Source organism: Emys orbicularis, chromosome 6, assembly GCF_028017835.1.
Source record: "Emys orbicularis isolate rEmyOrb1 chromosome 6, rEmyOrb1.hap1, whole genome shotgun sequence".
In the NCBI taxonomy this organism is placed as follows: domain Eukaryota; kingdom Metazoa; phylum Chordata; order Testudines; family Emydidae; genus Emys; species Emys orbicularis.
This window is the reverse complement of record NC_088688.1, coordinates 104368106-104392428: the sequence shown is the minus strand read 5'-3', so window position 1 is coordinate 104392428 and position 24323 is coordinate 104368106. Positions and strand designations below refer to the sequence as shown.

Sequence of the window (24323 nt, the reverse complement as noted above, 5' to 3'; positions counted from 1 at the left end):
GGAACCGTATCAAATGCCTTCCTGAAATCGAGGTAAACTGGATCCACTGTGTTTCCTTTGTCTAAAAAATCTGTTAGCTTCTCAAAGGAGGAGATCAGGTTGGTTTGGCACGATCTACCTTTTGTAAAACCATGTTGTATTTTGTCCCAATTACCACTGACCTCAATGTCCTTAACTACTTTCTCCTTCAAAAATTTTTCCAAGACCTTGCATACTACAGATGTCAAACTAACAGGCCTATAGTTACTCGGATCACTTTTTTCCCCCCTTTCTTAAAAATAGGAACTATGTTAGCAATTCTCCAGTCATACGGTACAACCCCAGAGTTTACTGATTCATTAAAAATTCTTGCTAATGGGCTTGCAATTTCATGTGACAGTTCCTTTAATCTTCTTGGATGAAGATTATCTGGGCCCCCCCCCGATTTAGTCCCATTAAGCTGTTCGAGTTTGGCTTCTACCTCGGATGTGGTAATATCTACCTCCATATCCTCATTCCCATTTGTCATCCTACTGTTATCCCTAAGCTCCTCATTAGCCTCATTAAAGACTGAGGCAAAGTATTTGTTTAGATATTGGGCCATGCCTAGATTATTCTTAACCTCCACTCCATCCTCAGTGTTTAGCAGTCCCACTTCTTCTTTCTTTGTTTTCTTCTTATTTATATGGCTATAGAACCTTTTACTATTGGTTTTTATTCCCTTTGCAAGGTCCAACTCTACATGGCTTTTGGCCTTTCTCACTTTATCCCTACATGTTCTGACCTCAATAAGGTAGCTTTCTTTGCTAATCCCTCCCATCTTCCACTCCTTGTAGGCTTTCTGCTTTTTCTTAATCACCTCTCTGAGATGCTTGGTCTACAACTCCTGCCTATGAATTTTTTCCCCTTTCTTATCTGCTGGGCCACTGTGTGCGCTACACCTATAAAACCGTGTGAAAAAGGCTAATATTCATTCTCTTTTGTAGGTCCTGATGTCAAGCTGTTCTCAGTGCAGAGTTTGTGGAGCATTGGTTTATGATGAAGAAATTATGGCTGGATGGGCTGCAGATGACTCTAACTTGAACACCACATGTCCATTTTGTAAAAACACCTTCTTACCTCTTCTTAATGTGGAGTTTAAAGACTTGCGTGGATCTGCGAGGTTAGTGGGTTTGCCAAGAGCTTTACCTTTCCCACTTTACACAACTTCAAAATTTGTGTTGTGTTATAAAAGTATTAATATTCAGAAGTTAAGGCTCTTTCGGGGAAGGAACAAAACAAAGACGCTTATTACCATATACAGCTGGGACACATCACTAGCAGTTTCCCTGTTTGTACAATCGTGATTGGGGTAAAGCATACTAAAAATATTGTAAGCCATTGAAGATTATAGTAATTGCAGCTAGAAAGGATTGAACTCTCAGGTTAGTCATTTACACTTGCCAAACGTCTCATTTTCATGAGTGTGTGCCCCATAAATGTAACCATTTGGAAGGCAGAATATCTGTCTTTGTTTCTTGTTTTGTTTTTTTATATCAAGGTTAATGTATGTACAGCTTTTTAAACTAGCTTTTCAAAAAGGTTTTATATATAGAACACTTTGTAAACGTCAACAAGCAAGTATCAGAGGGGTAGCCGTGTTAGTCTGAATCTGTAAAAAGCAACAGAGGGTCCTGTGGCACCTTTAAGACTAACCGAAGTATTGGGAGCATAAGCTTTCGTGGGTAAGAACCTCACTTCTTGCATCTGAAGAAGTGAGGTTCTTACCCACGAAAGCTTATGCTCCCAATACTTCGGTTAGTCTTAAAGGTGCCACAGGACCCTCTGTTGCTGTCAACAAGCAAGGTTTTTCCCTCCAAGACTGGTTTAGCAAGAGTCACGTTATTGCAGGATATCAGTTTTAAGTTGGTACAGAACTTGGCTAATTAACAGGACCATGAGACCCATAGCCCAGAGAGCCTTTTTATATACAACCCTTCCAATAACTTTGTATTCTGCCACATTAAATTGAATGGTGAAGACAGATGACAAAAATATCACAATCTGACCATAATTTTAAAATGATCTCACATAGCACACGTTGTCATTAGTGGTATGAACTAGCTATAAGCTACCTATTCCTTACGATTTAAGTAAGCCTGGGAGAGCCAAAGTATCTATAAAGGTTATACATAAAAGATCACTAGGAAAACAAGATGTTGCATCTTTAATTATACATGGTCTTGATGTAGCAAATCTTTTTATTGTGAAACAACAAAATATTATTTAAAGTGGTTACTTACCCAAACCAAAGTGGACTTTTTTTTTAAACTCTGCAAATGGCAGAATAGGGTAGCGTGTGGACTAACTTCACATGTTTGGTGTTTTCTCTCTATATTTGTAGTAATGACAGGGGGATGTCAGTTGCATTCTGGAGCTCAGTGCAAGTCTTACTGTTGTGATTTTGGAAGAGGGTTTATGTACAGTGCTTCTTTTTTCTTTTGTAATTGACTAAATATTTGGAAAATCAACTTTTTTTTAAACATACATAAATGTATGTGTTTAATGCCTCCCCCTTCCCCCCCCCCCCCCCCTTCTCTTGTTCATGTCATTGTTTAGCTTTTTTCTGAAACAAAGTACATCTGGAGATAGTTTACATAGTGGAAATATTCCATTAACCACTGATCCTCTGGAGCAGAAACCTGTGTCCAGTCCTGCTGTTGCTGATTTGATCAGTTTTTCAGATCACCTAAAGTCCAACCAGACCATAGCTGAAGAAACCAGCTCTGCAACTGAGCAAAGGTATTGGGGAGAAAGGGGAAAACAGTTCTTAGTTTCTAAACAAAATACTTTTGTGATGGTACTGTTAGAAATTACTAGCACTTTCAATATTGTGTTTCTTATTGAAAAGTGAAAATTTAGCATACTGTTGTCCCACTGTATATTAAACGCTAGTGTGCGCCAAATATGATATAGAAAAGTCATTCTTACTATTATCATTGGTTGGTTTTCCCTCACTTTTTGCACCTTGTAAGTATACTTGTTAGCTGATTGCTTTAAGTTAATCTCTATGAATTAGTGCCTTAAAAGCAGTCTGCCTGTAGAACTGCAGTTGAATCTGTAATTCAGTTATACGTGAACTTGGAGCAATTTCCTATGAATTTTAATGTGTATTTTTAAAGTTATTTTAAGCATGCACTTTTCCGGTATATGGAATTAATACAGTTTTATTATATTATGGAAATAATCAATTTGTTCGGAATCATCTCTTTAAGGTAAGAGGTTTTGGAGTGCTTAGCATAAGCAGTTCTATAATATGCAATATTAACACTGTCGTAGAAAAGCTATCACTCTTTTGTGGCAGTTTGTAAAGAAGCATGAGAGTCAGTAGCCCTATGTTGTGTAGAACTGGTTTAAAAAAACGAGCAAATTTTTTTATTTTTTTGTGGGGGGCTTTTGTTAATTGAATTTTCAACAAAATTTTTATCAAACTCAAATTTAATGAAAACTTTAAAATTTTATGTTTGGAAAATTTGAGTAACTCAATTATGCCCTTCTGAGTGAGACTCTTAAGGTGTGAACATGACGTATTTTGTGTAATATTCGTTGATCTTATGTTCAAAGATTTAAACTGGTTTATCATCTTACATTAGTGTCTCTTAACTCTATCACAAATGTCTCAGTGGAGCCAAACAGATAATTTGCAACTAAAATTTCATCCCATGAATTTAACCCCTCTTCTGCTGCAAAATATGTGGAAGAAGACTGATTTTAAAAAAATTGTATTTGTTATAAAGTAACCGAATTTTAAAGATTAGTTCAACTGTGTGCAGTGCATTGATTGCAAATCGTTCTGAGAGTATTCATTGTGTGCCGTTGCTGAATGAGCTGCACTACTTAGTTATGACTGGTCAGATGAGTCACACAGTATTGCTTCAGTTCCCTGACAGCAAGAGTGTGGGAGCACTTCTAGCATGATATTAAAATTAAGGATTTTTGCGAACGTTTATGCATGTCCTTTATAAATTTGCTTTCCGTGAACACTGTGACAAAGTTCCGCCTCTGCCTTGGTGGGTCCTGCGCTTATAGGCGGATTTGCTTGCCTCAGAGATTCACAGCAGCCCTCAGTTTGGCCACTTTTGCTAGTGGCTCAAACCTGCCGTCCACTCAGCTAACCTCATCACTGGCCAGCATGGGGGAAACGGAGAACAATCCCCACAGTCTCTGTGTCCCACCTAGTGGGTCGGGGACAGGCCAGATCCCTTTCCAATTTAGACCTTCCCTTCTGGTGTTTCTCACAGACCAGGTCAACTCCTCCTGTGTCCGATCAGGAGTTGGAGGGATGGGGGGAACCTGGGCCCACCCTCTACACCGGGTTCCAGCCCAGGGCCCTGTGGATAGCAGCTGTCTACAATATTCCCTGTATCAGCTGCGTGACAGCAACAACTCCCTGGGCTACTTCCCCATGCCCTTCCCCAGCACCTTCTTTATCTCACTGCAGGATCTTCCTCCTGATCCTGATCACACTTGAACTCTTCACTCCTCCAGCAGCACACCTTCTCACTCCCTGCTGTTTGCACACACCCCTACTAACTGATGGGAGGTCCTTTTTAAACCAGGTGTCCTGATTAGCCTGCTTGTCATAATTGATTCTAGAGTCATAATTGATTCTAGGGCAGCCCCTGCTCTGGTCATTCAAGGAACAGAAAATTGTTCATCCAGTGGCCAGTATATTTGCCTTCTACCAGACTCCTATACCCCACTGGTCTGGGTCTGTCACAACACTTACGCTTAAAACTCAATTGCATGACCATTCAGAGAAAGCAAACACAAGGAAAGGTGATGTAAAATGTGAGCATGACCAAAATTAATTCATCTGAAATAGTAAGTATGTATTGATAGAAAATACCTTGCAGTTCTTGTCCAGCTCTGTTTCTAAGCAAGGTGGCTGCACTAGAGTCATAAGCTCCATAATGGCAGGTTTTAGTTAAAAACTTTCAAGTGCTTTTCACAGTTGATACGGAAATGTTCTTTTAAAATGTGACCTTTTTTTTTTTTTTTTTTTTTTTTTTTAATATTGTGCTGAGTTTTTCTGTGGAATAGTGTGGTGCCAACCCAATGATTGAGGCTTTCCTTTCAATAGAAAACTACCTGGTACACCTATGTGAGAGTCTTTCTCTGGTTATTGTCTGTCAGTAAGCCTTGCTGAGTAGCAATATGTTAACATATTCTCTTCTGAAACCCAAATAGTGATGTGCCAGAAGAACAGAGTGAGGGCCCCAGGGCTATGAAGACGTCTGTTATCAATTCATCAAAACGAGGAGCATCTTTGACCCGGAGCCACAGTGTCGGAGGCCCTCTGCAAAATATTGATTTCACACACAGACCATCTCATGGCATTTCAACAGTTAGTCTTCCAAATAGCTTGCAAGAAGTTGTGGTAGGTTGCAAATAAGATGTTTGATATTAAGTGAATCTAACCCAGTGCTAATGAATTGCTGCCTGAACAACATCCTGAGAGATCTACTGCTGCTTGCCATTCTTGAATAATGTGGGCACTACCAGGCTCAAATGTATATTGACCCTTTCCGTAAAAGTAAAGTATTTTCTTCTAAGTGTGTCTTGATATCTTAGGTCTTTCCATGGTTCAGTTGCTCTGACATGGTTGAAAGGATTTACTTTCCTGTATACATTTTAAGTAGTGCGTCTTGATTTGAAATTCTCCCTCTGGAAATAGACTTTTCCTTAACCTTTCTAAAGCGATCAGAAATTTATAAACAAGTGACCAGCATTCTGGAATTGACCATCTAATCATAATAAATAGCATATTATTCCAAGGGGTATATGCAAGTCATTCCCTTCATGTACCGCCTGTCCTCCCCACCAAAAAATTGTTCAGATGTTATATCCTGTGGGGAGAGAAGGGGGCAGGGGAATAGAGTTCATTACAATAAGTACTTCCATGTTAACAAGGATATCTCTCTCCTTCTGATGGACTTCGAGTGGCTGCTGTTCAACGGTGAAGTTTGTTTTCCATTTAAACTGCCTCCTGATGGACTTGCATTCTAATGTATTGCAACATTGTTTTTAATCTTCTGTAGAGCAATTATTTTAACAAGCTCTGTTTTTGTGAGGAAAGAGAAGGAAAAGTTCAGAAATCAAAACTGACAGCCCCGGTATATCTGTCGTGCATTCATTACCTCCAAAGACTTAGAAATGTTAGTTCTGCAGCAGTGCAATTTAAGATTGCTGTGGGAAATGATCCTCAAAAGTATTTCTGGGGGCTGAAAGTCTTTGACTTTGTAAAGTAACAATTGCTGCTGTTCTTTCAGGATCCTTTAGGGAAACGGCCCAATCCTCTCCCTCTGTCTGTGCCCTACTTGAGCCCTCTGGTGCTACGTAAAGAGCTTGAATCCTTGTTAGAGAATGAGGGGGAACAAGTGATTCATACATCCACATTTATCAACCAACATCCCATCATTTTCTGGAACCTAGTTTGGTATTTTCGGCGCTTGGATCTACCTAGCAACTTGCCAGGACTCATTCTGACATCGGAACACTGTAATGATGGGGTGCAGGTAGGTGCCTTAAGAGTAATTGGTCATGCACAAACATTGCAGCATATTGAATTATTTTTGTTTATAGAAAATGTCAGGAAAACCTTGCTTGACAATAGTTTAAAATCTAGATTTTTTTTTTTAATACCAAATCGTACGTTTCTACTTCTAATATTGGTAATAGGAATCTTGTAAAAGGAATCTTATCTTGGATGATGAGTGAATAAGAGCACTTGGCTGCTGGTCAAACTGTTCTCTAGCCATGGCATCTGATGGGTTTTTCCCCACCACCCCCCTTTTGGGGTGCTGCCTGGGACTGGGGTACCACTGAGCCCGCCTGGCCCACCAGCCTGACCTCCCTTTACACTGTATTGCTGAGGCAAGCCAGCCAAGCCCTCCCTCAAGTTTTAGACTGAACTTAACCAGCACACATAAAGGTAGGGATGCACCCAGCTGCAGCTATTCATACAGATGCTGAGATCAGCTCTACATGGGAAGGCTCAGCTAAGGAACTGCCCAGTACTCAAGTGCACACCCCCCTCTGGAGTGTAAACCCAAAATTGTACCATCTTGCATTGCACAGAGAATTGTACAGCCTAAGCTCAATGTGGACAGGGATATACACAGCTTTCTGCCCAAAATTATGATTTCCACACACACTGGTTTTAGACAAAACAAAGCAAGTTTATTAACTACAAAAGATAGATTTTAAGTGATTATAAGATTTAGCAAACAGATCAAAGCAGATTACCTAGCAAATGAAACAAAGACGGAATCTAAGCTTAATATACTAAAGAAACTGGTTATAAGTAGCAAATTCTCACCCTAAATGTTGTTGTAGGCAGATTGCAGAGATTCTTGAAGGCAAGCAGTATTTGCTTGCAGCTTAAAACTCCAGATATTCTTTTCACAGGTCAGACAACCCTCTTGCCTGGGATCAGTCCTTCTCCCCTAGTCCAGTCTTTTTGCTCTCAAGTGTTTCCAGGAGTCCCCTTTCTTGGGTGGGGAGTCAATGATGAACGAATGAACCACGTTGATGACACTCCCCTGCCTTAAATAGATTTTGCATATGACGGGAATCTTTTGTCTCCCAGTGTGATTCCTACCCCCAATCAGTGGAAAAACATTATCATCATAGAGTCCAATACCAGGTGACTTGGTCACATGTTCCTGCAGCCATAACTCAAAGGCTGTTTGCAGCATCCCCAGGAAGGCTTCCCAGGAAGAGGGAGATGAGCATCTTCAAAGACCTGTTGTTTTCCCTAGTGGCCTTTCCCAACCGGCCATCCAGACTGATTGCATTCTGTCTAGTGGGCGTTCCCCAGGTGTAAACACATTTGAAATAGATGCATAGACAATATTCCTAACTTCAGATACAAAAATGATACATGCATACAAATAGGATAATCATATTCAGTAAATCATAACCTTTCCAATGATGTCTTACATGACCCATCTTGCATAAAATACATCTTAGTTATGCCATAATCCATATCATAACCATATCTCTATGAAGAATATGGGGTGTAATGCCACTACATCCTTTTATAGATTTTTCAAAAGCTACTAAGTGAGATTCTTCTCAATGGCTGTTGATGGTCGGGGGTAGAAAGAAGCTCTGGGGAATTCTAACTCATGAACAGCAGCTTTAAATTATAACACATCACAGCAAGGCAGATTCCCTACCACACTGTGAAATCTCTTTCAGATATTGGGCTGGATTCCATGCTTCATTCCACCAGTTTTTTGTTGTTATAACTTCATTGAGTCACATCATATAAAAATGTAAGAAAAGACTAGAGAATCAGGTGCATTATTTTCTGGCATTTCATCCTTTCTTTTAAGGGCCAGATTTTTTTCAGATAGGAACACATCTGACTTCTGCACATGTGCCAAATGTGTATACTAGAGGTCATCAGGTATTTGAACCATGTAATGGAATAGTCTAACAGATGTGGCTGAAGACTCATCACTTGGGAAACTTTACAAGCTAAATTGGAAAATACCCTGTATTATTAGGGGAAAGCCTACACTGACTCAGAATGAACTACACAGCTTTCTTGTCCAGCTCTCACTTCTGATTCATGCAGCAAATTCATAGTCATTCAGAAGGCACTTCTAATTTTACAAAAGTTATGAAAAATTGAGCTGTAATTATGAGTTTCATGTGTCTGCAATAACCAACCGACTAGGTGTGTGGTGTTACTAGGGTAATTTGTGTTCTTAGTAAATACCTGTGAGCAGCTGCCTTTCCCAACCTGCTGTACAAACAGTCCCACCTGTTACATAGAGTCCAAATGCTTTCCTTTCTTGGAGCTTGGAAACCAACAGAAAGGTAATGTAAAGCCTTTTGCAGCAGGATCACCATCTGCTAGTAGTGCGTCAGGCACATACTACCAGCGGGATAAGAACCATCTCTTTGTTTGCATTTGTACAGTGCATAGTACACTAGGGCCGTGGCCTGTGACTCAGGCGCCTAAGTGTTCATGCAATACAAATAATATATTTCTATCAATACAGCCTGAGTAGATGCCAGTACAAGTGGTCTTTTTTGGTTTAGCCTATATCACGCAGGAAGGGGTTTAAGCTAAATAAAAAAAAGCCACTCAGTACTGCAGTGCAAACAATACGCTATTCAATTCCTACCAAATGAAATCTGCAGTTTAGCCTCTCCATTTTTGTGTCTCAAAATGAATAGCACAAATCTTTTCAGCAACAGAGATAAGAAATAACCCTTTTTGCACCTGTTATCAAGTTTTTAATCACATGATCCTGGGCTGACCGCTTTAAACTTCCCTTTCTCTCATTCTAGCTTCCTTTGTCATCTCTGTCTCAAGACAGTAAGTTAGTATACATCCAGCTACTGTGGGACAACATCAACCTTCACCAAGATCCTGGAGAGCCTCTATATATAACTTGGAGAAATCTCAGTAAGTGAAACAAGTGTGGGGTGGGGAGTGAGAGGTGACGCTAAACATTTCTTACCTTGTGACTTCTTTATAGATTGTATGCTCTTCATGGCAAGAACTGTCTTCCCCTCTGTGTGCAAAGCACCCACCACTTTTTGAATGACAATACAATGTAAACTATGTGAAAGCTGATATGAAAGCATTTGTTGTCTTCCTCCTTTGTATACAAATTGCAGTATTCTTTGCATGTTTCTGTATCGGATATAAAATAGGGGAAGGATTTGATCAGATAGCAGCCTGTACATAAACTTCAATAAGGGCATGGGTCTGAACTTTCTTGCTATGTTACTGACCTGTCAGTACAGTCATGAAAGGGAAGAACTGCTACAAAGAAAAATCTTTCTAAAATAAAATTTTGCTTTTGTTTAAAAAAAAAAAAAAAATAGGTGCCACCTTTCTGCATCCTAATTTACCATGTGTAGCTATAGTGTTTATGCCGTTAGCTTCAATTCACATGGTTTTCCACTACAGCAGGAGAGGTTTGAAACATGCATGTGCAGTGTACTATGTACTCTTGTATTACATCAGTCTCAAATATTTTCTTGTTGCACTGAGGTGTTCTGTTTGTGTTAACTTTAAGAAATGAGCTCAGAGCTGTAAAACACCAAGGAAGAAGAGTTCCCTCCCCAGAGGAGCTTTAAATCTAAGCAAACTGATTGAATCAAAAAATTTACTGGGAGAACCAGAGGAGGATGATAGTGCCATTTGCTTTGTTTTTGTTTTCTTTAATAAGGGGCTGGTGACATCCATATGAAACATGAATGACAACTTGAATCTTCCAATACTGTATTTATAACTTTAATTAGCACACCCCCAATACAAACTCATATGATGTAAACAAGGGAACAAAGCGTTTGTTTTAAATGGTTTTTGTGCTGAAAAACTGGCCAAATAGTACCGTTGCAGTAAATTCAGAAAATATCTGGAAAATATGTTCACCAAATGCACTGAATCCTGCTTTTATATCCAGGCTATCCCAAACTCATTAGAGTGATCACTGTGTCTGGCATGACTTTCATCAACAAATGCCCCTTGCTTGCTGCTTACTATGCAACTTTGCTATGTATTGATTCTGCCTGTAATCTAAACTCCACTGCCCCCTTGATGCACTGTTTTTATTAAGTCAGTTCATTGTCATTTTGGAACCACCAGTTCATGCACCAAAACATTGCAGTAAGTGTGCAAATGATGCCAGATTAGATCAGCTGCTGATGGTCATTGTTGCAACATTTCTGTTTCAGCTTCACCATTGCTACATTAATGGTAGCATGTAGCCCAAATTTTGCAATGGCAGCTTCACTTTTCTTTCTTTACAAACTGGTCTTAAAGGTCACCTGATGGCATAAATATTACTAACTTTATTTTCTTTAGAATGCACTTAACCTTCTGTTCAGTTTGCAGCCAACGAACTAATGCAGCATGGCTGAAACATGGTAGCCTTCAGCCACATGCATCAAATACATCTGATTGTGTGTCTGTGTTACACCTGGAAACAATCAATGTGTTTGAATTCAATATAAATTAACAAGATACTGTAGCACTTAAAAAGAACCATTTTTATATCCGTGTCAATATACAAAGATTTTGTTACAAAAATATACATGTCAAGAACTAGAGGCAGTTTGGTCTCTTGTGCTCCCTTGTCAGGACATACTCAAAGAGTGTGTATGCTTTACACAGTTTCTGCCACACTAAAGGATGACAGAATGCCTAAATAGGCAAAGCCATTCCATTGTAGAGGAAACTTCTGAAAGATGGGCAAAATGTCTCTGCATGCAAAGACCACATATATCTTGTACTCACTGCATGTTTCATGGGAGTGAGACTGTTTAAGAATTACCTCTATTTTTGTATTGGTCTGAAATGCTGCATTCTCCTACCAGATTCAGTGGAGAAGAAATCATCCATAGCTTCAGAAGATCAGCAGGCAACAAGCACTTTAGTGGAGAACATCAAACTGAGCATTCAACACAACAATGTTGTTGAACCCATCAACCTCCTTCTGCAGAAAGTTAAACCAGACATCAAACGACAAAGGTAAAGGGACAGTGTTTTCTATTATCTTCCCCCACCCTCATACCCAAACCTACACCAGGATCACATACCATTTAAGTGTTGTAATGGCCTCCCATACATGGTTATAGAACATTCAACCCCCTCTGAGACTCCCAGTCAATACACATACAACAGCCAGATGTTTAGGATCAGATTTTCATATGGGCACTTGGAGATCTATAAAGATTCTGGCATGTGTAGATCTACTCCTGTGCATGTAGTTGCTGCAGTTATTTGCAAATCAGATAGCTAGACCCCCAGTTGTGTACACAAAAACTGATATATTTTTTTTTATATACATAAGTGAAGTAAATATGCATGCAAAAGCAGATACAAAACATGTGGAGATCTTGGGCCTCGCTGCATAAATGTAGCAAATTTACATTTGTCATTGAAACCTTTACATCGCAAAGGATCTGAAAGCACCCTATGAATTCCTCTTTACAAGACGGGAAACCCTGCTTGCTGAGCCATTGCTCAGCCAGGGAAAAAAGGAGCCAGAGCCTGCTGCAGGAGAGACTGTCAACCTTGCCCCAGCTACCAAGAGCCAGCGAATACCCCAGGAAAAAGAGAGGGACTTCAAGTAGCAGAGACCAGGGGATTGCACCCCTCCTGGGCAGACATGAACAAACTGAGTTATCAGGGAATTGTCCCTGCTATAATAATTAGATAATATAAAAACTACATTCAACAGCTTTTTTTTTTAAAGTAACTTTGGCCCCACTCCCCTCCCCAAAACAAAAAAGTGTCTGTGCCCCGAAGCATCATTCTCTAGAGATTCATCTTTAAATAGATATTTGTGTGTGTTGGTGCTTACAGTGGTGTGTGCTTGCAATTCCAATCAAAAATGGTAGTTGCATATAATGGTAGTTTTCGAAGTGTCATATCTATTACAGTTCACAGTAGTGTCACATTACGTGACTGAAGCATGGTACTCAGTGCTCTTAATACCACGTTCTTGTATGGAATACTCCTCCCCTCCCTCCCAGCACCTCCTGCATGCCACGGAACAGCTGATTGCAGCAGCTGGGAGACGCTAGGAGGGAGGGGGAGGAGTTGATCAGCGGGGCCGCCAGTGGGCAGGAGGCGGGGGGGAGGAGGAGGAGCTGGCTCCCGGTGACTGTTCTAGCCCTGGAGCACCCACGGAGACGGCACCTATGGGACACAGGTACTCCCTCCAGAACCCCCAAATACCCTCTCCCAGTACACACACCCCTTCAAGTACCCCTCCCAGTACACAAACACCCCTCCAGCACCCCCATAAATACCCCCTCCAGTTCCCCCTCTGGCAGTGTCCTTTTTTGGGACCTGAAAGTAACCCTAGGAATAAGGGTAATAAATATTCCTCAGCCTCCAGATGCCAGTTTTTTCCCTTAATCAAAACTATTGTGCAAAATGCAGAGCTGATTCCTCCTAGCCAGCAACTCACATGCAGCTGAACTTGAGTGGTTGTAAAGATAGTTTTGTGTGCCTGGCTGAGGCTTGCCTGTCTGTGCTTCTCCCACTCTTTCTGTAGCCAGGCTGGCAGTTTCCTTCCTTCTCCTACAAAGGCTACTCAATACCAAGTGGTGCATGTTCATTTGCACACACTCACTCTGAGTGCATGAGAACTTCAGTGACCCTTTCTCTAAGGCAGGGATCTCAAACTCAAATCACCACGAGGGCCCCATGAGGACTAGTACATTGGCCCGAGGGCCACATCACTGACACCTTTTCATATAAAGGTACAAAAGCCCCCTGCTGCCCCCGGCCCCGCCCCCACTCCACCCCTTCCATGAGGTTCCGCCCCTGCCCCGCCTCTTCTCCGCCTCTTCCCCTGAGCGCGCGGCTCCCCGCTCCTCCCCCCTCTTTCCTGGAAAGTGCTAAGTGCCGCCAAAGAGCTATTTGGCAGCGGGAAGTGCCTGGAGGTAGGCAGAGGAGTGGGGGACGTGGCGCGCTGGGGGGGCGGCAGGTGAGGGGAGCTTGACAGCCGCAGGAAATACCTCCGGGGGAACGCGGGGAACTTGGCGGGCTGCAGCAAATAACTCCTCGGGCCGGCCGCATGTTTGAGACCCCTGCTGTAAGGAGACCTGGGATAGGTACAGTCAGCTGCCACCTTTGGGGATGACTCCCAGAGCTTCTTGATTGGCTCTTCTCTTCTGCCTCCTCCTCCCCTCGAGATGTAGGCTGTTCCCTTTCTTCATTCAGCCACAATCTAGATTGATTTACAAAGAATGCAGTGACTGTATGAAACCAAGAGGCCAGCTCTGTGTCAGTTTGCCAAAGAGTATTGTGCATATGTCTTTAATTCTGCAAGCCTATCCCATTCTTAAGTGAGTAGTGACTGAAGTACAGAAACTGTGTATTTTCAAGGTGTTAAAATGAAAGCACTTTATTCATTAATACAATCTCTAATTTTTTTTTTGCTCCTAGTTCCATACACCTATTTGTTTAATATGTGGATAATTCTGTTCCAGTGAAAATTTGATATCCTGAAACTAAACCCAGGATCCCAATCCCAAATATAAAAAAATCATGAGAAATTTAAAAATGAGACTAAAAATACATTTTGTTTTTTTTTCACTTGCCTTGTAGTTTGTGAACCTTTATGGGGGGGTCACATTTTCAACCTTTTCTCCACAAGCATGGTGGCTAAAACATTTTTGTTAATGAAAATGAGATTTTTCATATAGCTCTTGACTCTAGGAGCTGGGCTCAAAGAAGCACACCAAAAACTGCAGGACTCATAAAATTATGAGTTCGCAACACTGATTAACAAACCACTTATAATACAAATAACATTGGAAACATAGTTTTAAAAAAAGCTGTGTTTATAGAAGATAAACATGCTTTCAGCATTGACTTCTTGAGGGTAGATTGTACTTTAATTGATTCACATTTTAAAATATTTTACAGGAGTTTTTATAGAGAAATCCTTTTCCTGTCTTTGGTGTCTCTTGGGAGAGAGAACATTGACATTGGTAAGTTGAAAATATTGTGAAATGTGCATAATGTTTATTTGCACAAATATATTAAAGAGAAAGCTCAATGTGTATGGACTGATAGGATAGCTAGCTTCAAAAAATTGGCATTGGTTTCAGGAGTTTCTAAGCAGCTGTTCAATTGGCAGACTTCCTTACTTCAGGAGTAACTAATGAATACTAATATAAGTGTTGCTTTTGTGATTCTCAGTTACCGTTCATTTAAAACAGCTAGATCTTGCAGAGTGATACATTTTAAAAAAAGAAACTTAATTTTTGTGGAAAATATTTATGGTGTGCACTTGAAGTCATTTAAGCAGCACTTTCAGCTATGCTCTGTTTATTCCAGAGGCCTTTGACAGTGAGTACAGACTTGCATATAAAAGTCTAACGACAGAGGTGCTTGAAAAAATGCAGAAAATAGATGCACCGCCAAGCAGCAGTGTGGAGTGGTGCAGGAAATGCTTTGGAGCACCTGTCATATAAAAATGCGGGAAGAGGTGATGGAACTTCATGAAACAGAAAGAGGTGGGACAAAAACTGAGAATATGTAGATTTGGATTCAAGTTCCTAAAAGAAGACTAAATCCAGCAAGTTGTATCCAGATCAAATCTCTCTTTGGGACGAGTTCTGATTTTTGATTTTGTCATCTCATGAAATAGTGTAAAGTGCTATAAAATACCTTTAAACTTCTTAATACCAAGGATATTCAGTTCTTGAATGGCTTATCTGCCTTAACTTTATTTTTCTGTATATATTTTGTTTCTTCTTGCTTGTCCACCATCTTCAGCATCAAGTGGTTGAGAAGGGAGATGGTGGTTCAATAAGCATTTAGTTGGTGGCTTTCTTAAGGACCATCAATACTGGGATATTTTATAAGTGTATGGTTTGGATTGCCTTTCTAGCCCAGAAGCATGTTAAGTGCACTGGTAAAGAGGGATCTGTTTGTTGCATATGGGTGCAGCATGTGTGTACATATTTATGGAACCCTTGAATTGCGACTTGCAATGCAGCTATTTTAGACTGGTCACAATACCAAACAATAGCTTTAGTTATTACCTCTCTTTTTGACAGTAGTCCCTGTCCCGGTTAATAATCTAAACATCTATTGACTGACGACAACCTTCCATTTTGGCTATATTATAAAACTTTAGCTTTTCTCTATTCAGTGTCCTGCTACATGAAATTAAATATACTCTGATTATATTGCTTTGTTCTCCCAAACAATGATGGGCTTCTGCCCTGAGCAGCTAGGAGATGGGTGTCTTTCTGCAAGCTACAGAGATAGTTTAATGAAACTAGGGTGCACAAAGGTTTTGACAAAAACAAATATTGACCAGAAATTAAGATTCCCCCCCCCCCCCCAAAAGTGCCCCTTGGGGTGAACTTGCAGCTTCAGGCACTGTTGCCCCATACCTGGTATCTTTCTAACCTATGGGATAATTATTTTGCATTGTAGGTCCAGATTCAATATTTTTTTACTATACATCTATTTATATACAACTCTTAAAGTTGTGTATGCAGAGAAATTGAAGAGTTCAAGGGACTGGTCTTAAAAGTTAAAACCATGTTTAGTTGATTGCCAGTAGATGAAAAACGCATGCACCTGCTTGACAATACTTGTCATGTCCTCTGCAAGATGAAACTTAGACACTGGTCTGTGACTTAAATGTTTCCATAACTAAATTACATGGCAACATTTGTGGATAGCCCTGCTGCTTCTGCTTCAATCAAGTGAGCTGAATCAGTACATGTCCATCCCCTACTGAGGAAGTCACTCCTGGAAGAAGCAACTGAGAGAAGGGATTAATGAATTATTAAAACAATGTGACTTAAGCATGGTCTCACTTTCAGCTTGAATGTAATCTGCTCATGCTACTCCCATGCCAGAATCTTTACTCATTTTCACACTTTCAGTCATTTAAACTCTTTACAGGGGCACTAGGATCTCATTGAAAGTGCCAGTAACTGACACCCTCCCCTCCCCCCCCCCCCCCGAAACATCAAAGTACTTTTAACATGTTGCTGACATAACATTTTTATAAGATATGTGTTCCTTCAAATAAATGGATTTTGCACTATTTGTATCAGAAAATATTTTTGGCATTGTAGGCTGGATGCTCACATTTAAAAAAAACAAAACACATAGCAATTGGTGATCCTAGGCCATGTTAGTATAGTAAGTTCATTTGGAATTCTCCCTCCATGAAAATATTGGGCATTTTCAATCTCAAAAGCAAAGAAGCATAAGCGCAGTACAAGAACTTTATCTCAATTCTTCTGTCATTTTTAGCTTTTTGAGTTTGTTGTTTTGCAGATTTCAGACCAACTCAACAATGAGTATAGAGCTGTTTTCTTATACTCACCTGTGGAATCGGTGCTTGATTTTCTTTTCTCTGCTCCCCTCCCCACCAATGTAATTGTTAATATTTTAAATTTTAAAATCCCTGTGAAGCATGCTCTTGAATACTTACACTTGCATTATAGTAGTTGCTAATCTAAGTAAGTTTTATACAAATAGCAAAGATTGTACCTAATACTTTACTTTAGTACTGGCTTTAAAAGTACAGCAGCACAAAGTTTATCACCTCTCACTGATGGTCCTAAATAATAAGCAACTAAGCCTTATGGCTCCTTGGAGCAATTTAAATAGCAATTCTCTTTGAGCATCCTAAATATTTAGCTACCCTTATTTTCCCCGGCTGCAGAAGATCTTTATAATATGTTGTTTTGCCTACTGGGTAATAACGAAATAACTGGATTCCTTTTTCATCCTCTTAGACATAATTGTAGATGACACTTTTAATCATTTTGCTTTGTTTTAACAGCCCTCTCATATGTATTGCTGTAAATCTTCAACAATATCACACTGGGCTTGTGTAAACATCCAGAGTAGCTTGTGTGTCATGGTATCTAGCACTGAATGTTTGTTTCCTAAGGCTAATGAGGTAAAAAGGATACTCTTACGATCCTGGATCATTCTTGTAGAGGATTTAACGTCCCTGGATTTACTACATCAGACTGATGCCTCTGCATGTTATAACGTAGTCTCTATTCTGTTGTACATACCTGTTTCCCAGCTAGCTGAAAGCACTGTGTGAAACTAAATGAAGTCAAGTCAAAAAGCCCACTTACAATTACTTTCCAACTTAAAATCCAGGACACACTGAGGACTGTTGTTTTGTTGTTGAGTTTGGGTTATTTTAAACTGCTTGGTTTTTAATTCTAGTTTTTAATAGCTGGTTAACTAGCTGACTCTAGAATAGATTCCATTATGCAGGAGAAAAAGTGAAAGTCCTCAAGGTGATGATGTAATCACAATATTTCATCTAACATGCAGCTAGATTTGCTCACAAGAACTTGGAGTAAAGCAAATACTGAGAGCTCCTTCTAAGTTGCTGCCTCCTCCTGACCACATATCACTTCCTGTTCCTCCTCCTTTGACTTCTTTATATGAAATATTTAGCTGCAAACATTAGAGATTGAGGCAAGTTGTCCTAGAGCTGGATTTTCAGAGATGAATGCTTACCTAATCTGAATATGCAAACACCCATGACTGCACTTGGAAAACAGGTATGGCACCTGACTAGACTTGAATGCACGTTAATACCCATATGATCGAAAATCTGACCCAAAATGCATGAGGACAATTCCTTAAAACTTTTCCATTTGCATTTTAAATGGGCTTTCCCCCTCCTCGAGGCACTGAAGAAATTATAAATGATTCCCTGCAAATGAATAACCTAATAAACTCCAGAGGGAGGGGGATGTGGGGGGAATGAGTAAAATTGGAAGCTGCTTGACTAAGAATTAACATTTTGAACTATATTCCCCCAATGATCTAAATTACCATACATCCATTGTGTATGAGTGAGCTTCCCCCAGGTGTCATCCAAAGAGGAATCTGAGTTCAGCCCCAGTTCTTTCCTTCTACATAAGCAGGAAAAGAAATGCCTTGTTAACTTGGGAACCCCTGGCTTCCAGAGGCAGAACAGTTCTAGTCTGACATGTAACCAGCAGCCAAGAATGGGATGGAAGTGCTTTCATTGTATACATTTTGGAAACCTAATTTATAATCATAAAGATAATGGTTGCAGATGACTATTTCCTGAAGAGGCTGCTATTGGACTGCACAAAGTCAGGGTCCAAACCAAAATGATCACATAAGTGGAGCTGGGAGCAACTTGGTTGCAAGCATGCTGAAGTGTGTGTATGTGATCGAGTGAATCCGAGAGATGTTAAAAGGAGCATATTAGCATAAAACAGATAACTAACACAGGAAAATCTCTTTGAATTTATATGGTCTTTAAAATTTTGGATTACTAGTTAATTATATGAAGAGAGCAATATTTTCCAATGTTCATCTAATTGTAAATGCACCAAACCTGCCTTGTTTCCCTTTACTAAACAAGATATTTACATTTTCTGTAAAGTTAAATGGGATCTTTAACAGTTTGAAATCAAGATTCTCAATAGAGAACTTTTATTGAGTGTTGGATGTGCAGAGTGAATAAATTCCAGAACATTACAAAGATTAATTGTAATTATTGTAAATGAAAATGCAGTAGATTCCAAAAAGTTTGTGTATATAGAACAAATAGCAAACTGAATTAAAATGTTGTGCAACGTACCATGAAAATAATAGAACATCTGTGTACAATGCTGATAGCTATATTCTGTCTTCATATTTTATATACTAGTTGACAATAACATCTTAATTGAAAATTTGTTTTACGTAGAAAATGTATCTTTAAATTATATTCCACTTTCTCAAAAAACTACTAAGTTAGTCTTACTTATAGCTGAATTTCACATGTTGGCTAAACTCTAAATTCACATTGCATTTGTGAATTACTAGACTTTTTCTACCTTGTGAATGATGTTTTTCTGTACTGCCTCAATTTTAGGATATACATGTACCTTAGCTTGAGTTTACTATTTTCATATAAATAACTGCAGCCTAGGGTATGTTTGCAAAGTGAGTGTTAATTAGACCATAGAAATCTATATTTTTATATTTGTTTAAAAACTTTTAAAAAAATATAACTGAGGAATCCAGCCTAAAGTAGAAATTTGTTTTTAAACATTAATCAATCAATTTCTTCAATGCAAATAATTGTATTTCATTAACTGTTGAATCTTTTTATTGAATTAATGATAGCCTATACAAATAAAATAATTCTTTAATTTAACAATTTGAAACCTTCAGGTGCCTTCTGTAGATCAGCTTTTCCTTGTGGACCTTTTCAGAAACAACCCCACCCCCTTGTAAACCGTAAATGCTGACATTGAACAGTTGAGTTGGATGCAGTTCTGATTTTACTGTGCTGTATTTTGTGATGCATATTAGAAAAGAAACAGTAGATTGATTGATTATTTTTTTGTCTTTCATTCTGCATCAATCAATGATGCAAATAAAAGGGATTATGTTTCCTGGTTTTTTACAAGCACACTGAACTCCTTTTAGGAGCTTTAAAAATAAACTGAACGTTAATGAGGGTAAAAGGAAGTAGTGTGAATAAATTATCAATTTATTAAATGAGTTGGGAAGTATTCTATTAATGGAATAAAATTTGCACTGGTTTAGAGTATGTTTGTGAACTGTTCAAAAATGACATCCATTTACTGTGCTTTGATCTAACAATTATTTCTCTAATGTTTTTGTACATTTGACAAAATGTTTCTTGGTGCTTTGTTTATTCTGAATTTTGTATAGCTAAGAAACATCTATTTCTCAAAATAAAAATATGTACAACTGCTGTCTGGAACTCCCATTTTTTAGTTCTGTTTTTGTCATCAAATTGCAATTGTCCTCAACACAGCAATAAACTTGAAATGGTGGGTTTAGCTTGTGCCAGAGTACAGCATACTGACATTTTAAAAAGAAAAACTTAACTTTGAATTACCCAAATTGTGTGTTATCTTTCCTACAATAGCTGTGACTCCACTTTGTGCAGATGTGTTGTTACTATATATGGTAACGTTAATGCCTTTATAGATCTGCAGTTTAGCAGATATGTTTGCTGTGGGAACCTGAATTCAGTGGATGTGTGAAATTTCAACCATATAATTACAAGGTAGCCTTAATGCAAATTATAATGAAAATTTGTCAGCCCAGGCGCACACTAAGGCTGTTCCTTTATTGATAGTCATGGCTTTATCATAGCAAACAATTGAAGTATTGCTTGAATCAGTAAGTCTTGCTTGGGAACTGGAAAGTCAAGTACTTTTATATACAATAAAAATGTTAAACTATTTTAATGGGCTATTGAGTCTTGTTTACTAGCAGGCTGGCTGGGGTGACAGACAGCATGATTCTTTCTGGGGAGTGGGAAGAGGCCACTAAAAAAATCAAGGTTCTTGCCATGGAATTATGGCCATAAATAGCTCCTGCAGCTTTTAACTAATACTATTCTACTCACCCATCAGGAAAGAAAATTACTTGCCCCAGGAAAGAGGGCAAATAGAATTCTGCAACAGCACATAAAATGTACTCCTTTTTTGAAATGTCTGTGTTGGTGGATTTGACTGAGTGAACATTCAGATAAACTCACATGTGCAATTGTAAACCGGTCAATATGGAGCATTGTATAAGATAGAGAGGGAAGATTAAGGCTTTCTACAAACATTTAGAGGAGGGAGGAAAAAAAATACGAAATTTAACTGGTGGTGGTTCTAAATATGTACCCTTAGGGGAGCTCCACTGCTCTCCTCCCTGCATTCTTTTGTTGGACACTCAAATAGAGATAGAACTGAGGGGTTATTACTCCGCACAGTCCTATATAACCTCATTGTGCAGCATGAGGTGGTAGAGTGCATACATAGCTGAATGGACACTGTCAAGATTCCCCCACCACACTCTGAACTCTGGTGTGCAGATATGGGGACCCACATGAAAGACCCCCTAAATTTATATTCTACCAGCTTAGGTTAAAACTTCCCCAAGGCACAAATTCCTTTCCTTGTCCTTGGATGGTATTGCTACCACCACCGACTGATTTACACAAAAATTCAGGGGAGGGGCACTTGGAATCCCTATCCCCCAAGCCCCTTCACCCCCTTTCCTGGGGAGCCTTGAGAATAATTACCAACCAGTTGCCTTAACAATGTGAGCACAGACCTGACCCTTTGTCTTCAGGACACTGAAATCAATCCGGTTCTTAACTTTATAAAGAAAAAAACACACCTGCAAAATCCAAATGGAAGGTAACTTTACAGGGTAATAAAATTTAAAACACAGGATTCCCCTCTGGGCTCAGCTTCACAGTTACAAAAACAGGAATAAAACTACCTCTGTAGCATAGGAAAATTCACAAGCCAAAACAAAAGAACTGAACACATTTCCTTGCCCTACTTAGTTTTCTGTGGTTTTAGATGAATTATTCAAGGTATATTTCAGGAGATACTATACCTGCTTGGTTTCTCCCTCCCTCCAGAGAGAGAATAACAAAAGAACAAACAATTCCTTCCCCTCCAGATTTGAAAGTATCTTTCCTCATTGGTCCTTCTGGTCAGGTGCTAACTAGGTCATTTGAACTGCTTAACCACTTACAGGTAAAGCAATCCAGTACAGCTGCCAAGGAGGGATTTTATGCTACTGCATACATAAAGGTTGCTACCCTTCCCCCTATATTCATGACAGACACTAACACAAAATCTCCAACCAAGGGCTTGAGGGATACATCTTGAAGAACCAGTTACTGCACAAGGTGAGTAACCTTTTATCATCTTTGTCCTTCTGGATTTTCTGACAGTCTTCATGGTTTGGGTTTGACTCTACTACTACAAAGTGCAAGTAATTACTGCGCTGTCATAAAAACCCATGGGGCACCTTTGCATCCCTGTATAATGTAACCCATTCTACCATGGGGTTTTCTGCATATTTTGCAAATAGCTTTGAAAGCCCTTTCCTAGCAGTTTTTATGGTCTACTTCTACAGAATTGGTATTGCATGTTACTGGACTGACATTCTTTTAGTAATACTTGGGTCTTAATTTCATATTTTTCCTACCAGTAGCAGTCATGTGCTCTCCTTCAGATAGTTCAGGCAGTCCTGGTAACATGCAGATTCATAGCTATCTTCATTCTTTATAGTTAAATGTATTCACAGAAGTTTTTAGAAAAGCCTCTATATGCTCTTTATTTTCTATTACAGTGTTTCAGTGAGATTCCAAGCTACTTGATAACTGCATCCTGTCCACATATATAATGGGCTTCTTAAGCATATAGGATTTGTTCATTTTCATGTGTCAATCTGATCCGTTTAAGATCTATTTGTCCATTAGAAACATTTCGTTGTTGACCGACAATAGAATAGACTAATGCTGTGAATCAGTGAAGGTTTGGCGCTTTACTGCCTTTGCTTGGAACACTCAAAAAAAAAAAAAAAAATACTTCTAAGTTCACTATTTGAAAAAAGCAGAATCCTTCCTCCTTCTCTCCCCCCCCCAGGACTACCCTTTCAGAATCCAGTCCCTCACCCAGGAAGTGTCCCCAACCCCAAAATCTAGTGTCCCCCATGCACTGGCTGCACCACCCTCCCTGCAGCCCCAGCCCCATCCTCCTACCTTGGTGCAGCCTGCCCAGACCTGTGTCCTAGGCCTGGTCTACACTAGGAGTTTGTCGAATTTAGCAGCGTTACATCGAATTAACTCTGCACCCGTCCACACAACGAAGCTATTTAGTTCGACATAGAGGTCTCTTAAATTTGACTTCTGTACTCCTCCCAAACGAGGGGAGTAGCGCTAAATTCGACATGGCCATGTGGAATTAGGCTAGGTGTGGATGGAAATCGACGGTAATAGCTCCGGGAGCTATCCCACAGTGCACCACTCTGTTGACGCTCTGGACAGCAGCTCGGATGCTCTGACCAGCCACACAGGAAAAGCCCTGGGAAAATTTGAATTCCTTTTCCTCTCTGGGCAGTTTGAATCTCATTTCCTGTTTGGACATCGTGGCGAGCTCAGCAGCACTGGCAACGATGCAGAGCTCTCCAGCAGAGATGGCCATGCAATCTCAGAATAGAAAGAGGGCCCCAGCATGGACTGATCGGGAAGTCTTGGATCTGATCGCTGTGTGGGGCGATGAGTCCGTGCTTTCCGAGCTGCGATCGAAAAAACGGAATGCAAAGATCTACGAGAAGATCTCAAAAGCCATGGCAGAGAGAGGATACAGCCGGGATGCAACGCAGTGCCATGTGAAAATCAAGGAGCTGAGACAAGGCTACCAGAAGACCAAAGAGGCAAACGGATGCTCCGGATCCCAGCCCCAGACATCCCGTTTCTACGAGGCACTGCATTCCATCCTCGGTGCAGCCGCCACCACTACCCCACTACTGACCGTGGACTCTGAGGATGGGATATTGTCGACGGCCGCTTCCTCGGAGATGTTAGCGGACGGGGAAGATGAGGAAGGAGATGAGGAGGACGAGGCAGTCGACAGCGCTTACAACGCTGATTTCCCCGACAGCCAGGATCTCTTCATCACCCTTACAGAGATCCCCTACCAACCGTCCCCAGCCGTTAACCCGGACACAGAATCAGGGGAAGGATCAGTCAGTAAGTGTTTTAAACATGTAAACATTTATTTGTAACAGAACAGGAATATTAACAATATTAACAATGGGTTTTTCATGATTAGTTTGCCCTAGGCGCTTAACGTTTCAGTCCTTGGCAGTGCAACTACTGAAAAAAAAATCTAACAATGTCCGGTTTAGCATGATGGGTTTGCCCTAGGCGCTCTACTGTTTAGTCCCTGCCAGTGCAGCTACAGTAAAATCCGGTCTATATGTCCGGGGATAGAGCAGAAATCCTCCTGGGACATCT

The 24323-nt window shown here is 40.0% G+C and overlaps 1 protein-coding gene across 1 annotated transcript in view; it reads left to right on the top strand.

Moving 5' to 3' along the window:
- DENND4C (DENN domain containing 4C) overlaps window positions 1-15101 on the top strand; it is a 108108-nt gene extending 93007 nt beyond the window's left edge. The window contains exons 26-33 of the mRNA XM_065406964.1: window positions 966-1141; window positions 2578-2760; window positions 5209-5398; window positions 6291-6536; window positions 9328-9445; window positions 11368-11521; window positions 14435-14499; window positions 14849-15101. Of these exons, the coding sequence (XP_065263036.1) occupies window positions 966-1141; window positions 2578-2760; window positions 5209-5398; window positions 6291-6536; window positions 9328-9445; window positions 11368-11521; window positions 14435-14499; window positions 14849-14985 (1269 nt within the window). The 3' untranslated portion in view covers window positions 14986-15101. The remainder of the gene's footprint in view (window positions 1-965; window positions 1142-2577; window positions 2761-5208; window positions 5399-6290; window positions 6537-9327; window positions 9446-11367; window positions 11522-14434; window positions 14500-14848) is intronic.
- Window positions 15102-24323: the final 9222 nt, after the last annotated feature.